Source organism: Vitis riparia, chromosome 7 (assembly GCF_004353265.1).
Source record: "Vitis riparia cultivar Riparia Gloire de Montpellier isolate 1030 chromosome 7, EGFV_Vit.rip_1.0, whole genome shotgun sequence".
Classification (NCBI taxonomy): domain Eukaryota; kingdom Viridiplantae; phylum Streptophyta; class Magnoliopsida; order Vitales; family Vitaceae; genus Vitis; species Vitis riparia.
In genome coordinates, this window is record NC_048437.1 from 14,906,839 (window position 1) to 14,924,725 (window position 17,887).

General features: G+C 32.6%; 1 protein-coding gene across 1 annotated transcript in view; it reads left to right on the forward strand.

Moving 5' to 3' along the window:
- Window positions 1–5,400: 5,400 nt before the first annotated feature.
- The window catches only part of LOC117918077 (G-type lectin S-receptor-like serine/threonine-protein kinase At1g11410), a 35,316-nt gene continuing 22,829 nt past the window's right edge, over window positions 5,401–17,887 (forward strand). Inside the window, exons 1-2 of the mRNA XM_034834605.1 lie at window positions 5,401–5,784; window positions 15,117–15,327. Coding sequence (XP_034690496.1) covers window positions 5,572–5,784; window positions 15,117–15,327 — 424 coding nt within the window. The 5' untranslated portion in view covers window positions 5,401–5,571. The remainder of the gene's footprint in view (window positions 5,785–15,116; window positions 15,328–17,887) is intronic.

Below are 17,887 nucleotides of genomic sequence, written 5' to 3' on the forward strand. Positions count from 1 at the left end.
ATGTTAAAGAAACGGCAAAAGCGATTGATGAAGAATGGAAGCCCAAGTTGGATACTCTTGACATTGATGCCAGCAACAGGAACTCCTTAGAAGCTCATGCATTCTTGCAGTTTCTGGCCACCTTTGGTATTGCTTCTGATTTTGATCAGGCAGAAATATCCGAGTTAGTGCCAATGGTTTCTCGCCATCGCCAAACGGTTGATTTCCTTGGGTTGTGGAGATCATAGTGGCCTGGGCATTTCCAAGAGAAGTGGAACTTTTGAGAGGACAGCGTATGATGAGGGTTGTTTGGGATGTTTGGTATGCTGCTGCAGTTGCTGAATCATTGATTGCATCCTCTAGTTCTGAGTCTTCTAGTAGCTCTTCATTTGAAGAAACTGTTCATCTGGTGCAATAGAAATAAAGGATGACCTGGTGTTGTCCACTGAGCAAGGCCATCGAGAAGCAAGGCACTAAGCCCATCACTTCATACAAATAAGCCTGCTTTGCACCCTCCACTTGTATTGCCACCCATTAAATCTGCTCCAGCATCCGAAACGACCAAAGGTCACGTGCCACCAAGTAATCCGAGATTGTCACCACCACTTAGTAAAACTCCTCCACACTTCAAGGCTCTAATAATTTTACCATCTGTCTCGCCAAGTGTTTCTCAAGGAAAAGGGCTTGATAATGAGGCTCCTGTTTGGGCTCCAGTTGATCTAGTACCAGATGGATCACCTCAGAGAAAATGGCCACAAAATCCTCCATCCATCACACCTGCTGCCACAGCTGGTCCCACCTCCCTTGTCACTTCCTATTGCCCGTTTAACTCATGCTCTCCCACACAAAGAAAACTTTATACACGTGGACGTCCCCACTTATCCGTCCCTCATGTATTTCAAACCCACCTGCCAAACTCTCATCTCTCATACTCTGTCCCTTATTTCACCCCTTCTTCATCTCCGCACAGCCCCACCAGACCACTGAGTTCACCATCTAAGCAAAGAAGATTCTTCCAGCGTGCCTGGCTACAGGGCTTTCGTTCTCCGCTTTCGGAGACGCTCAAGGTCGTTCCGTTCTCTATGACGGCACCGGCGTCGTTCATCTCTCCTTCTCCGACGATTGCCTTCACCTTGCATAACTTCCAAAGCTCATCCATAGGCTTCACTGAGGTTCCAAATCTGCTCGCCCACGTGCATGGAATCCATGCAAACCCGGCCACCCTTCCATAGCCATGCTATCATACCCATCATACCCATTTTTATACTCACCACCTTCCTCTCACTAACCTTCACGTATCATCCATGCACCTTGGTTCCCATGCCTCCTCCATCACGCCCACCTTCTTACACCCATGCCTCACCCCCCATGCATGACATCCCCTCCCCGTTTCTCACTCGCATGGTTTCTCTCTCTACCGATGGGGTGAAGCTCTCCACCGACCCACAGGGTGTAGCGGCCAGAGAGAGGAGGCCCCGCATCAGTGACCGCTTCAAGATCTTGCAGAGTTTGGTTCCTGGTGGAACTAAGATGGACACTGTTTCTATGTTGGAGGAGGCTATTCACTATGTCAAGTGCCTCAAGACCCGGGTATGGCTTCACTAAACCATGATCAACTTCGTGGACGATGACCCGCCTCTGCTCTACCAGTCAGATTCTCCTCTTTCTCAACAACAAGAAGCTTTCTACTCACCTGGTGAAACTTTAGCCATGATGCAACCTTACATAACCACTACAGCGCCGAAGCTTGTGTTGGTCCGCGTCATGAATTTTCTACGGGTTTAGTGAATAACAGCCGCAACAACAGGCTTGGGTGTAAGCTCGGGTTCAGGCCCAGGCCCAGGCTCAGGCCCAGCCTTAGGCCCAGGCACGTGTCGTATTGTGTTGTGGCAGCAGATCAGGGCTATGGAAAAGAGAAGCTTAATGAAAGATTTTGCAATTGCAAAATCTTCGGGTGATGTCGCTGTCATTCAGGTCGGAGCACAAACCTGAAACAAAACTTAAAGAAAAGAAATTGAGGTGGAGGTAGAAAAGATGAGGGAAAGGGCCCATGACATGTTGATGAACAAAGTGACAGCAACTTATAATTCAGGCAACCTTGTGAGCCAAATTACCGATCTTGCCATTAACAATAAATCAACACCGTTGACTCAAGAGCCCATTTGCCACCTATTCCATACCCCTACTGCATGGTTTGCATGGCCATCTCTGGGCCATATGACATTCTCGGATTTCTTTTTACTCGATTTTGAAAATGTTTTCTCAAATCCTATTTTGCAAATATCTTTCTCAAAATCTTGATTTTTAAATAATTCCTATTTTTCATTCTTAGGATTTTTAGGATCACCCAAGAATCCCATTTTTAATAAAACTTTGTTGTTGTCTTTCCTTCTGGCAAACAATTTCAACATCTCTTTTGTTTTAAAAACGTTTTGAAATAAGCAAGGATTTAATTCCGTAATTCCAAATAATGGAATTTATGGAATTAATTCATGCTAAAATAAACGGACTTTGGTGGGGGCCCCACATACGTGATTTTGATGATTGATTGATTGATTAGTTAATTTATTTGCCATGCATGATTGATTCTATGAAATGCTCGAAATTATTGCTTAATTGTGCACTGATCTCACTTCATGATAGCGCATTATGGTTCGTGGCACAGGTATGCATTTGCTCATTCTGATTTTTTTTTTCTATACATATTGTGATTCTCATATATGCATGATTGATGTGAGTATCCATTGACATTCTTACCGATTGCCACGTCAGCTTCATTTTATTGGTAGAGACTCGATTTTAGGGGCTTAGAGGGGTGCTACGGTCTTTACCGTACCTTCCCGATAAGTAACCTGACCCCCGAACCCAATCTGGTTTTTCACAGACCACCTTTTCCAAAGTAAGGAGTCACACTTAGGGTTTTCTTTTTTATTTTGTTTACCCTTTTAAATATAAAACAAAAATAAGTGGCGACTCCAAGTCATTTTTAATCAACAAATCAATTTTTTCAAGTAAAAATCGAGCTCGCCATCGAGTGGGAAGCGCATGAGCCGAAATGCGGGGTCCACAATTACATTAATAATTTATGATTAAGCAGAAGAACAAAGCAAGGAGATGCCTAAGATAATAGGGAACAGGAGTGGGGGCTGCCGGGTGGTGGCATCCAGAGATGTGAAAGGGGAGGTAGGAAGTTGGGATAAGGGATTTAAGTATTCAAAGTAGTGCTTTAATTCCAAAAACAAGTGGGGTGTGAGAAGTGGGCATGAAAAGGGACCCTCCCTGTAACCAACTCATATTTTATTTGGACAAATGTGGAATTTGAATATTTGGCTGTGAAAGCGTGGAATGTTTATATTGGATTCTACAAAGTCTCACTAATTGAGTAAACCAAATTTGACTTTACCACCATGAATGTCATTTATTCTCATCTGCAATGGTGGCAAACCAGTGGTTCCCATTGGAAGTGCTACAAATGGGTTGAATGTTGAACAAACCTTTTTTAAAATTTTTTTGGCACTTGAAGATGGGGCCACTCCAGAATGCAAAATTGAGAGAGAGTGAGAAAGCCTCACATGCCTAATCAAATTTCTTTGTGAGCTTCTGCTTTCATCATCTATTTATAGGAATTAATGTATTAGTGAAGGATGCCGAAACAGAAGATGACTTGAAAGTTCAACACTCCTAGTCCTTGTAAGTAAGGCATTAAAAATGGAGACTGACTCATAAACCTCATCCACAATGCGTAAATTTCAACACATTACCTAATGCATTTACTTCCTTTTTCTGCCACTTCTGGCAATTGCTGGATCAACACGCCGTCCTTCCCCCTATTCACTACATTTCTCCCTTTCACACTTTATAATTAGAAAATAAAATTCTAGAAATATTTTTTAAAAATAAAATATTAAAATTCTATTTCACAAATGTTTTTTAAAATCATGTATTCTAATATTTTATGAAACAAAATTTCATTTTAAAAATTAAAATAATTTTTATAAATACATTATCTTTTCTTTAAATAATCTTTGATATTTATAATGAGTGGGATTGACATATCATTTTTTAGTTGAAATTAATAATAACTTCTTATAATAAAGATAGAGTCATTTTTATTATAAATTATAATAAAAAATTATTCTCTTTGAAATATTTTTTAGAACACGATGTTTAGTCCGTATTTTTAAAAACACAACAAATTTTTTTTTCTTGATTCGTCTCGTTATATGTGATTTTATATAACTACAGCCCTTGTTATTTCAATTTTAACCTATTTTTTTATATTTTTTTAAAACATAATGCAACATAAAAAGAAAAAAAAAAAAAGAACCATTATTTATCTAAAATTATAATTTGACATTCTTAAATTTATTCTCCATAATTTATCAATTTTTTTTTTATTTATACTAAGAGGGTGTTTGATAAATTAACTTAATGACTTAATATAATTTGATAATTTAATTTAAGTTATTTAGTAAATTAAGCATATTTGATAAAATAACTTAATATTACAACTTAAATCTATTTTTAACTTTTAAGTATTAAGTCAAAATAATTAACCTATTCTTAATCTCAAATTCTTTTTGTCTCATTTACTTAAATTAGTGATAATCTATTTTAGAATTATGATTCCACATTAATGACTTATTTTTTATACAAAGTATTTCATGGTTATCTTATACATCATAGATAATATTTTAAATATGGATGTTTTACAAATAAATTTATTATTTAAATTAATCAAAATAAATAGAAGTTAAAATCAATGAAAATAAATTTTAGTTAAAATTAAAGAAGGATAAATATATCGATTTGATGATTAAAAATAAATTTTACCAATCAACCTTAATAGTAAAAAATAAATAATTACTTTTAAGTGAACAACTTAAAAAAATATTATTACTATTATTGTACTACCTTAAGCCATATCTCACTCATTTCATTTGAAGAAAGGATCGATTTTTTTTTTTCTCCTTTCTTTGTTTCTCACTTTTTTCCACATACAACTCCCTCTTTATTCAAATTTCACACAAAATACTATACACACCATAAAACTATTTAACTTGAAATACTAATCTAACAGTTAAAATCTTTATCTTTGTAAAAATTCATCCAACTTTCAAATTTTCAACTCTACATTCTTTGGTTTCTTTGGTTTCTCTGGTCTTATTATAAGAGGGTTTCTGTAAAGAAATGTCAGAGAATCAAATTTATGCCCAAGACTTTTATGCCCTTTTTATGACTATGGGCCTTGGTAATGATTATACACCCTGGAAATGCATAATTATAGAAACTTCTCAACTACTACACTTAATGGTGAGAAAAAGAGGGCAAATGAACTGGCCAAATTTGTATTTTTTAATTTTTTTAATTTTTTATTTTTGAGGGGGGATCTGGGACTATGTGCGAAGGTAGTGTATCATTTCCTGCTCTTTCGTCGGGTTATTAAGGGTTGCTTTTGAGGGTTTACACTTATGGACCAAGTCCAAAGGAAATGATGTCATTACTCTTCAATTGAAGCAGCTTCCCATACATACGAGAATCATTACAAGAAACTCCACAGGCCCTTTTAGAGAATTGGGTCCAGAAAAAGAGATGGGGCGAGGGAAAAAAGTACTGGTTTCACGCCGTTTATCATCATCATCATCTTTCAAGTTTATGTTGATCATGAGTCTGCTTATAGCTGTATATCAGTTTGCCTCCACTTGGCGACTCACTTCCCATAATCCATGGCTATGGAACTCGGCGACTACGGTGAAGATCCCTGAAATTTCCGCTGCACAAAGTCAACCGCCACCAGCTGCTCCGGTAAGAGTCCAACTTTTTCTAATAATTTTTTCTTTTGGTTTATTTCATGTTTCGTAATTAATCCTGTCATCAGTATTCGGTGATTTTCCTTTGACAGTAAGCAAGATTCATGCAACTTTCTGAAATTTCATGATAATATCTCCATTTTATTGGTTTATGATAATATATTGTTCTAAAATTGAGAAGAGAAGGCCCATTTTCTCATTCCATTGATTGCACGAATTGTATGTAAGGTGCCAGATGTCAAAATTGACATGCGACTGACCCATATGGATGTCATACGCATGCCATTTCCAAACTAGTAAGTGGAGGCCTTTATCCTAGGGTAGTGGAGGTAGGAGGTATAGTTCACCTACTCTAGCTGGTTTCAAATAATTATTCGCAAAAAATGAGACCTTGATGATAGGCTAAGTGGTGTAAGGTGTGTAGTGATTTTAGGAAGATATGCTAATTGGCGTAAAAAATTTTAAGTAATAAAAAACGACTAAAGTTACATGTAATTAATCCATTACATACCAAGAGAAAATGTTTGAATCTAGGATACTTGGTCAAAATTTTAAGTTCTTTCCTATGAGACGGTGTTGAGTTTCCAAGAAAATTTAAGAAAAAAATTAAGGAAAAATAAAATACAAAGAAAAGATAGAAAAAATTTTAAAATTAATTAATTTTTAATTTTATTTTATTTTAAATCTATTTTATTTAAGTTAACTTTATTATATAAAAGTTAAATAGTTTATAAAATTTTAATTAATTATAATCATATTTTATTTTATTTTTTTTATAATAAAACTAATATAAGAGTTTTTCTTCTTAATAGCTTTTGGAACCAATATGACTAGAAGGTCTAAACAACCAAATTATGACCATCTTAGATTAGAGGCACACATGGGCGAGAATGTGAGAACTCTCTTAAAACGTACTAAATGGTTTTTGTGTTTGAGAGAAAATCAATTATTAAGTTTTTTTTTTTAAATCATTATAAATAAATTTTTATAAATATTTTTTAAATTTTCTCAGACATCTTAGTTTTCTTTGAAAACATTTTTTAGAGTATATAAAAGTGTTTTTAAAAAATACTATCAAATAAAATTTAAGAGTTAGTTTGATAGTGATTTTAGAAAGCGTTTTTAATATTTTTAATACTTGAGAAATTTTATTATTTAAGTATTAAAAATACTAGAAAACATTTTTTATTTTTCTAATACTTGAATATTAAATTTTTTCAAGTGTTAAAAATGTTGAAAACGCTTCCTAAAATAACTGTTAAACATGCTTTAAGAGTATTTGTGACAGTGATTCATTTGCAAGTGTTAGAAAGATTGAAAACACTTTCTAAAATTATTGTCTAATACACTCTAATATGATGCATATATCTCTATGACCACTTTATAAGAAATATTGTATGTTGATTCATAAGTTGTCTATTTTATTTTATTTTATTTTTTTCCCTCAACTAGTTGTCAATCCTTTGTGAATCCAACCGCCAACTATATCATTGAAAAATAAATTCAAAATTTTAAATTTTAACAATGATTTATTGTAATCAAAGTAGTTCATTACCATAAAATTAAACTTGTCTTTTTTGAACTGCTTTTTAGAAGTCACGACATTTAGAAAATCAAACAAAGAATGTTTCTAAGCATTCAGGATGTCTATAACAGTTCTATTTAGAAATAGATGAAAGATATAAAAAAACAAAGTAGGGAAAAAGCTTGATTAAACTGACTGGATCATTTTATTCCAAATCAAATTAATATTTATTAAGAGAAAGCCTAACAAAATCACATCTATATATCCTTCAGCCAAGCTAACTGCAGGTGATCCATGATTCCCTATTATAATCAAGAAAAAGAAATGAAAATGAGAGCATAAAAGAAAAAAAAAAGGCTGGACGTAATAAAAAACAATAATAATAATAATAAAATTATGGCCACACTAAAAAAAAAAAAAGAAGAAGCCGACTTGACACTAATCTTGATCAAAATAATTGTCACTCAATATTGTCTAAAAGTCCATTGATAACCTAGGAATAAAACATAGTTTTGAGTAATCATCTCATCTCTAATCAGATCATTGTTAGGGTATAGTAGTTCATGTTAGAGTAATGGGGTTGATAGAGAAATACAAATAATTAAAAAAAAATTAAAGATAAATTAGGGAGAATTAAAAATATGGTGTATTCCATCACTCTCTTTTATTCAAATATTGCATAATTTCTTATTTATACATATTTATACTTAACTAAATAGAAACTCCTAAGAATAAAATATAGAAATCTTCAAATATTTGACAACTTAAAAATAGAAACTAAAATAATCACTCAAAATAAAATATTCTCCTTTAACTTTTGGAGACTAAATCTAATTCTAATATTTAGAAAGTTTCCAAATCAAGTTTAACTTTTCAACATGCCTCTTAAACTTGATTTGTAACTCTAAGTAAGATTGTCAACCTCCTAAAATCTTCAAACTTGAGAGGATTGATAAAAATATTTACACTTTGATATTGAGAATTCACAAAATTTGATTGCACTTCTTTCTTCGTAATGCACTCTCTAATAAAATGATATCTTGTTTAAAATAGAGTTTGTCTTGTCTATAAAATCAAAGCTATGATCATCTTGCAAGGTGGCTAAGACATGTGCACGGCCCAACACAAAGGACTAGTCACCTTGGCAAGAGGTCTTGGTCATAGCACATCTTCTCCCCCTAACAAGGGAGTAAGACAAAAACCTACATCTCATAACCCTACTGTTGATGCCGGAAAGACCTGGAGGCACTATAGCTCCCTGATATTTTCACCCACTCAATTGAGAGCGATGCTTCCTTCCACACTTCTGCAAAAGATGTCCGAACAGGTTGTCCGGACACCCCTTTCGAAGCTCTAGTCAAATTTATAGCAAAGCGTATTAGGTTTTTTATGAGGATTTTGGGGTGATTGCCTTTACCTTCCCCTTTTCGTTGAGTCATCGAGGCTTTTATCATGTCTGAAGCCCCGTCATATTAGAGATGTGGAGGTTCCTTGACCTTCGCAGTCATGATGGTTGCTCAGAGGGTGACAGAGCAATCATTATCCTTCAGGCAGCTGATAGAGACAGTTGGTGGGATGACTTGTCATCTCACTTGTCTTTTCATTCTGCAGGCAATGTAGGGCAGGGCGTAGCAGGTCGCCTGAAAAGACCTGGGGCTGTCTTGTCTAGCATATTTTTGACGGGATGCATAATGATTGCCTGCGAAATATGGTTAAGGGTCCTGCTTGGGACGAAAATTATTGGGTCCGAACTGGATGTTCGAACAGAGGGCAAGGGGTGCCATGTGTCTAACAGAAGGGTGCCTTATGAGGCCAGGGGAATCTGCCATGTGTCCGCTTAGGGGAGGTCCCTACACCTACAATATCTCATAAGCTTGCAACATCCCATAATTGCTTTCTTAACTTTATTAAACATGTATAATTGCCACATAAAATATTGACAAAGCAAAAAACACCGCACAAAATTGAATTTCCAAGTGTTGTCTAAAACAAGTTACATTAACTTAGTACAAGAAAAATCCCATCACAATAGCTTAAAAAAAAATGTAGATTTTCTGTAGGGGAGTCATGGCAAATGTAAGGGAGTCATGCTCTTTATCCTCACTACCAGAAGGCTCAGACTTGTTTATATCAAAACTCTTGACATGAAGGCATTTCAACCTCACACCTATAAGTACTGCTTGAAATGTCGGGAAATATCGATGAAATTTCGTTGATATTTCGTTTATCGATTAGGCCCAATAGGAAATATGGGACCAAAAATCGGTCCAACGATGATTTTCTTGTTTTTCAATATTATTATTGAAATATCGACATTTATTGAGGTTTTTTTTTCTAATTTTTCGAGGAATTTCCTTATTTTATTGCCAATCAACATGGTTGGCGATCAAACTTCCTTAAAATTTTTGAAGTTGCAACACAGGGGATTCAAACCCAAGCCAAAAAGAGTGGGTTGAAGCCCAACTACCACTAGGGCAAATTCACCTTTGTTAATATATGTGTACAAATATATATTAAAATCCATTATTAAAAAAATATTTTAATAAATAAATTAATTCTACTTATTTTATTTTAAATTTTATTTAATTGATTACTAAAAGTATAAAAACTGACATTATATGTTTTTTAACAAGTCATATATATATATATATATATATATATATATATATAGATCATTTGTATGATAAATAAATATTAAAATATAAATAGTATAAAAAATCATATATAATTTTGAATGTTTTTATATTAAAATATTAAAAAATATAAATTTATTCAAAATTTGCTAAAATATAAAAATAACAATAATGAAGTTATAATATTTTATAATTTAAAATTAATTTGATAAGATAAATTATTAATATAATTTTTAATAATTTTAATTATTTAAATAAATTATTGTCAATAGCAAAAAGTTGTCACCACAAGTAATAAAATTTTAGAAATTAAATCTCAAATAAAATATTTTATATAAATCTTAAAAAGTATTTAATTTTTTACAAATGTAATAAAACAGTTTTAATAAAAGTAGTTTTTAATTTTTGAAATAAATGAATATAAATATATTAAAGGAATGTGAGATAATTTTTTCTAATTTTTTTTTATAAATACTATCTTAACCATACCTATCTCAATTATACTTACATAATAACTTTAACATGTGTATTCTTGCTTATTTTATCATTTTTTTTTTTTTGTGTTTTTCCAAACATTTCCATGAATTTTGAATAATTTTCACCTCATCAATGTTTTTATCAAAATATCTACCAATATTTTATCGATATTTCCAATATATCCATAAAATCCAAGTACCAGTATATTCATATTTACCAATATTTTAAACCATGCCTATAAGTGAGGTAGGAAGATTTGCATCACCATGTAATACGCTTAACTACCATCTTGAGAGATTCTCAAGCTACTTTGATTATGGTGTCAAGTCTAACCTAATCCTCAAACATGGTAAGATGATCTTTGGCACTCGCCAATGCTTGAAGATAGGATAAAAAAAATAAAAAATAAAAAGACTCAAGCCTAATCAATAAACATCAATCCTTGGAAAAAATGGGACATCAAACACAAATGACTTCTTTCAGTCACCATTCCTAAGGTAGATCAAGACCTAAGGCTTGCCCATGAACAAGCTCACATCAAATACCAGAGGAATCTTGTGATCCTTTGAAGGTATGACCTCATCATTTACAAATCTCAAAAGAGTGGTATTATCACTAAGCCCTTGATAGCTACATCTTGTACTTCCTATGCAATTTTGAGTACAATGACTTGGAACCACCTCAACATCAACTTAACTCTTTTGGCATCTCTATCAAATTAGCCCTTAGCACCTAAGAGAAACAGAAAACAACCAAGTACAAATCAGAAAACTGAAAAAGGCTAGTACAAGAAAAGAAACTACTCTAAAGATCAGATTTGGATAAGCCATCATCTTCAAGTTAAGCTAAATCTACGAGGAACTATCTAATAGAACTCGTGGTGTAACAACAAGAACCAAACTCAAAGCAAAGGTCTCCATGCCAACTTTCGATCAAGCTGAAACAAACTTATTGCTCCAATATGACTCTTCATACTAGACTTGAGCAAGCTTAACATCTTCAAAAAAGTTTTTAATTGGAGATACTTCATAAAAAACAAACAACTTAGCCTTTCAAGCCTACCCTTTCAAAGGGAGAACCAACACAAGAAGCAATCACTTGGATGACCACCATTTCTTGACACTATTTTCCTAAGAACTAGCCTCTACTTTTCAAACCCTTCTTCCTAGAAGAAGTGGAGGCCATGGGACGGGGAGAGCAATGAAGTGGAAAAAAAGTTGGCCATCCCAAAGTACTAACTTTCAACAACCCAACCTTAAGGCCACATCGAGTAAAAAGATATACTATTCAACTAATCTAATTTATATGCCTAATCCTTGACAAACATCATGAGTTTGCTCTAAAGCTAGTAGCCTTTGAAGTCTTTGTAGCTAGATGATACAAAACCATGAAGACACCAAAAATTACCCCACCTATAAGTAAGGTCTTCAATAAGAGATGACCATTAGAACCAACCTCCTTTCCTACATGACACTAAAAGGAAATCTTCAACCACTTTTGGTAGTTTGTGGCAGAAGGCTATAATGGTTGTAGAAGATTGTCCTCATATTGAAGAAGAGAAGTCATTTGGAATTATATGCAAAAGGGGTAGAAAGAATGGTAGAAAAAAGGTTGAACATAGTTGAAAAATGAGGAAGAATGCCTATAAAAAAACCTTAGGCAACTAAAGGAAAAGGGGTTCCTCTTCCTCAATCGTATTTCTCTTTGCATCTACCAAATTGCAAAAATCATACTTTATATCTAGCAAATGGTGGAATAAAATTTCAATTATTCATGAAGAATTTTAACTTCTTCAGGCCCCAAGTAAAGTATCATCATTTTCTAGTGGTTTTTGAGTACATTCTTCCTTGATATCTCATTATCATAAGAAGAAGTAGTGTGTTTGGGGGGCTACAATAACTAATATAATTCAAGGTACTAGAGGATTAGCAATGGAAGGGAAACAAAAAGGTTAGACCTAGGATAATTTATCATTCAATGAAAAAGAAATTTCAAATAGTAGGAATAATCACACATGACCTATCCCAAACCTTAACTAAGCTATGAAATCTAGAGGACCATGTCCTATAGTTCCAATACCATTTGAAACAATTTGCTCCCTCTTATACAAATGTTGTTCACTTTGATCCCAAGAATTGCATGACTTGAAAATATATTTATACAATTAAAAGGAGCACATCTCATATAAAATATCAAGAATAAGTCTCCATAATTGATGTGGGAACTCATAACTAACCCTTCCTTTAAGGAATTGTAATATACTCCAACAAACTCCCACAGGTAATTAGGATTATTTTATATGTCTAACATAAGCACTAGGCATACAAAACAATACTAATAAAATGTGGATTGAAAGCCATAAATGTTTTTCATAGAATTCAAAATGCTAAAACAAGCTTTCATAAGAATTTTTGAGTTAATAAGAAATATTACAAAAGATTTAAACTAGCTAATAGCCAAATCATAAGCTACTAAAATCTAGATTAGAGTTAAAATCTCTAAAAACTCCAAGAAATAAATAACTAGGAAGAATCCATCCTAGCCTAAAGTCATTCCTCACCATCAATGTTTGGAATGTCTAAAAGGATTTCCAAAAATAGACTAAGTAAGCTAAAACGGGATTTTTGATAAAAGTATCGTAGATTAAAAATTAATTTTTTAAAATACAGTACATTGGAAAATATTTCAAAATTTATGACACTTTTTGCCACATTGGAAGGTGTTTTTAGAAGAGACACCACCTTTCATAATTTTCATATCAATGATGTAAGTTAAAAAATTAATTTAAACTAAAGGTGTTTCTTGAAAAGGACACCTTCCATGAATTTCATATCAATGATACATGTTAAAAAATTTGAATTTAAATTGAAAGTGTCTCTTTAAAAAACAATTTCTACAATTTCAAAAAAAAATAAATTTATACTAAAAATGCCTCTTTAAGAGACACCTTTTAATTCAACAAAATTGAATTTGTATTAAAGGTATTTATTCAAGAAACACTTTTCTATAATTCAACAAAATTGAATTTGTATTAAAGGTGTTTTTTCAAGAGACACCTTTATTATAAATTCAGTATTTTTTTTTTAACTGTGTGACAGATATGAAAATTGTGGAAAGTGCCTTTTGAAGAGACATTTTTAGTATAAATTTGGTTTTGTGGAATTTTGGAAGGTATCTTTTCAAGAAATACCTTTAGTATAAATTAAATTTTTTAACGTGTTTGATTAATTAAAAAATTGTGAAAAGGTGTCTCTTAAGTATAAATTCATTTTTTTTTTTGGAATTATGGAATGTGTCTCTTGAATAGACACATTTAGTTTAAATTGATTTTTTTTTTACAAAGTGTATTATTGATATAAAAATTGTGAAAAATGTCTTTTAAAAAGACACGTATAGTTTAAATTCATTTTTCTTTTTAATATATATCATTGATATGAAATTTATAGAAAACACGTTCAACATGGCAAAAAGTGTTGTAAATTTATCAATATTTTTGCAATTACCATTTTTTAAGATTTTTTTTTAAGTTATTGCAGAAGTTAGAAAACACCGATAAAGCGCAACAATAAACCTCTGGACTATGTTGTTATGTAAAAGAAACAGTTTTGATGATGAAAATTCTCATTTGTAACATATTTTTGTATGTTGGTTTAAAAAAATTAGAAATGAAAATTATACTATACATTAGTTACAACAAGACTTCAACACACTAAGCGTAAAGGAGTTGCACTTTCTAGTGTTACTATGTATTTTTTTTTATTTAAATCTAAATAAAATTTAATTCAAGTTTAAATATAATTTAATAATATCATATGTTAGATTATTTTTTATTATTTTATTATTTTATTTCTATTAAGTCATGTGAGATTCGATGATATGAGCCTCTATGGGTCATGAACTGAGGGCTTTAGATGCTATGAATATCTCTAGGCTGTGGTTGACATGAACAACTTTGGGTCATGAGCTTAAGGCTCTAGATGCTATGAACAACTCAAGGTTATCGATAACATGGAAGACTCCAAGTTGTGAGCTCAAGGCTCTAGATTCTATGAATAATTCAAGTCTGCCAATGACATGAAAGACTCTGGGTCATGAGATCAAGGGTTTAGATTCTACGAACAACTTACTTTTGTAGATGATATGAATTACACCAGGTTGTGAGCCCATGGCCCTAGATGCAATCAACAATGTTACGATGTCGTTGATATGAAAGACTCTAGGTCATGAGCTCAAAGCTCTAAATGTTATGAACAACTCAAGGCTATGGATGACTGAAGCCACTCTTGGTCTTGTGCTCATGGCTCTAGATGCTATGAACAATTATTGTTTTGATTGTTTCAAAATTTTATTTTTTACATTTAGTAAAAGGTTAAAATATTTTGATTTTCTTATTTAGTATTTTTGCCAAAATTTGTATCTTTTGTCTAAGTTGGGTCCAAATTTTTTTATATATTTTATAATTTTTTATTTTATCAAATTTTCATCAACGAAAATAGTTTCTTTAATACCCTAATAAAATCAAACTGTTGATATTTCCATTGGATATTAATATTATTATCAATGATTACAGTTTGACTTTACTAGGGTACCTTGCAAAATGTAAAGTCTGTAAACCGTGCTTCAAACACCAGAGTGTGGCTTGAAAAGAGTCGGGACTTATCATGTTGAATACCATGCCTGTACACTTGTCAGGCACGGGATGTCACCAACAGACCAGGTGAGGTGCTGGGATTCTCGGAAGCAGTGAACGTTTCAACCCAAGGAAACTTCATATCGGGTTTCTTCAAGCTGTGGGACTCAATTTTCAGTTGGTCGGAACAGAAGCCTCAAATATGCCTTCCACGAAGACGTTTCAGACAGCGAAAAGGGCGAAGTTCTCGTACCAGTGCCATAAATGCAGGCAGTAAGTTTCATTTTTTTCATTTTCAAATACTTCATAATATTTTTCATTTATTTTTTTTTTCTCCTTTGTTTTTTTTTTTTTTTGTTTTTTAAATATGATCGAAATAGATTCATCTTTTCAACGAGGATCAAGAATCTGGCAGCAGTCATATGTTGCTATGTATGACCAGTATGATTTGATAGTACCGAGATGAAGAAAAATCTAGGAAAGATGGGTTTTCCAGGTAACCTATCCTGCCCCAATCCCATTAGAGTTACTTTGGATACCACATAGATGGGATAAGGGTAGGTTTGGGACAAAATGAATAACAGGACCCACCTCGATAGGCAAGAGTATGGTGTTAGGTTTTTTCTGTAATTATACAGAATAATTATAATCCTAATTCCTGTTATTAGAACTTTGTGATTTTCACAAAGTAAATAAATAATTAAGAAAATATACCTTGATCTTAGAAAGAAATTTCTTTTTCAGAAAATAAAATTAGAGAGGACTTGATTTCTATCCCTTGACCCCTTTAGTTTGACGTGCTTTTCTTAATGGAGAGAAAGCTATAATGGGTGGAGAGATGACCAAATCTAAGTAGTCTCCTGTCATGTTCCATCAATGTGAACAGTTATTTAGAAAACATATCTTCAATTAACTAATAGGATTTTAGCACTTAATATTACTAACCATAATTATTCTTTAAATTAAATAGAAGATAATTAATAAATCCATAAAACATAATCAATAGCAAAATAAGTCTACATGGGCCATATAAAAACTAACATTCTCTCACTTAGCCCATGTGGCATCATCATGGTTTAATAATAAAATATAATATGCATAGTATAAGCTAAATCGTTTCTTATATTGATCACATCATAAATCATCATTAAGTAAGAACTAATAAGGATCATAGTGGTTATATGTTATTATCTCGATATAGTCCCTTCCATGTATCACAATATATAGTTTCAAACTTAACATGACATGTAATGAGATATATCATAATGGTCCAACAATAATGTTTTTGTCAAAGACAAATCTTGTTAAAACTCATATAATTCATTTATGTTTATACCAAAATAAGAAACATGATATTTAAATATATATATATTTAAATGAGCTCAAAGTGTCAAATATATAAAAACATAAACTAATAACATAATGTTAATAACGGTACCCAAAAATGCCTATTTTTTCAACGTGTTCAAATGCCTTTAGCAGCAATCATTTCATTAATGGATCTCCAATTATAAGGTTGATGCTAACATCCTTTGAATACTTGTCGTTTTTTGAAAAAAATATTGTTGTGAAGTTATCACAATAAATTTCTAGCGGCTTGACAATACTATCAACAATCCCAAGTCTTGAAATAAAGGTCCATTGCCATAATCCATGAACAATGGCCTCAAAGCATGCCACAAACTCAGCTTCCATAGTGGATGCAACAATGACAAACTACTTCACACTTTTCCACAAGATCGCTCTTCCAACTAAAAGGAACAAATAGCCAAATGTGGATTTTCTTGTATCAACACATCCAACATAATTTGAATCTACATATCCAATCACCTCTAGATGATCAAATCTCTTATAAGTTAGCATGTGATCATTTGTTCCTTACGAGTATCTCAATACTTTCTTTGCAACTTACAAATGATCCAAACCTGGATTACTTTGATACCTACCCAGCATTTTGACAGTAAAACTGATGTCTAGCCTAGTATAAGTCTAAGCATACATCAAGCTCCCAACAAGTGATGCATAAGGAATCCTTTCCATTTCCATGCATTACAATTTATTCTTTGGGCATTGCATAAGACTGAATTTATCTCCTTTCTGAATTGAAACAACACTTGTAAAACATTTTTCCATCCTAAATCTCTCTAAAACTTTATTAAGATATGTTTTCTGAGATAATCCTAAGAATCCTTGTGATCTATCACAAAATATTTCAATTCCTATCACATAGGATGCCTCACTCATATATTTCATTTCAAGGTTCTTAGAGAGAAATTTCTTGGTCTCATGTAATAAGCCAAGACCGTTAGTAGCAAGCAAGATATCATCAACATACAAAATCAGAAATATAAACTTGCTCTCACTAACCTTAAGATATATACACTGATCAACAGTGTTTTCTTTAAATCTAAAAGAAGTGATGATATCATTGAACTTAAGATACCATTGTCGGGAAGCTTGTTTAAGTTCGTATATTGACTTCTTGAGTTTACACACCATGTTTTCCTTTCCTTCAATAGAAAAACCCTCAGGTTGATCCATGTAAACTTTCTTCTCTAAATTCCCATTCATAAAAACGGTTTTCACATCCATTTGATATAAATCTAAGTCATAATGAGCTAGCATCGCCATGATAATTCTAAAAGAGTCATTTTTTGAAATAGGAGAAAATGTCTCATTGTAGTCAACACCATCCTTTTGAGTAAAACTCTTGGCAATGAGTCTAGCCTTATATCATTCGATATTGCCATTAGAGTCATGTTTGGTCCTAAAAACCCATTTACAATCAACCCTCTTACAACCTTCAGGCAACTCGGCGAGATCCCAAACTCCA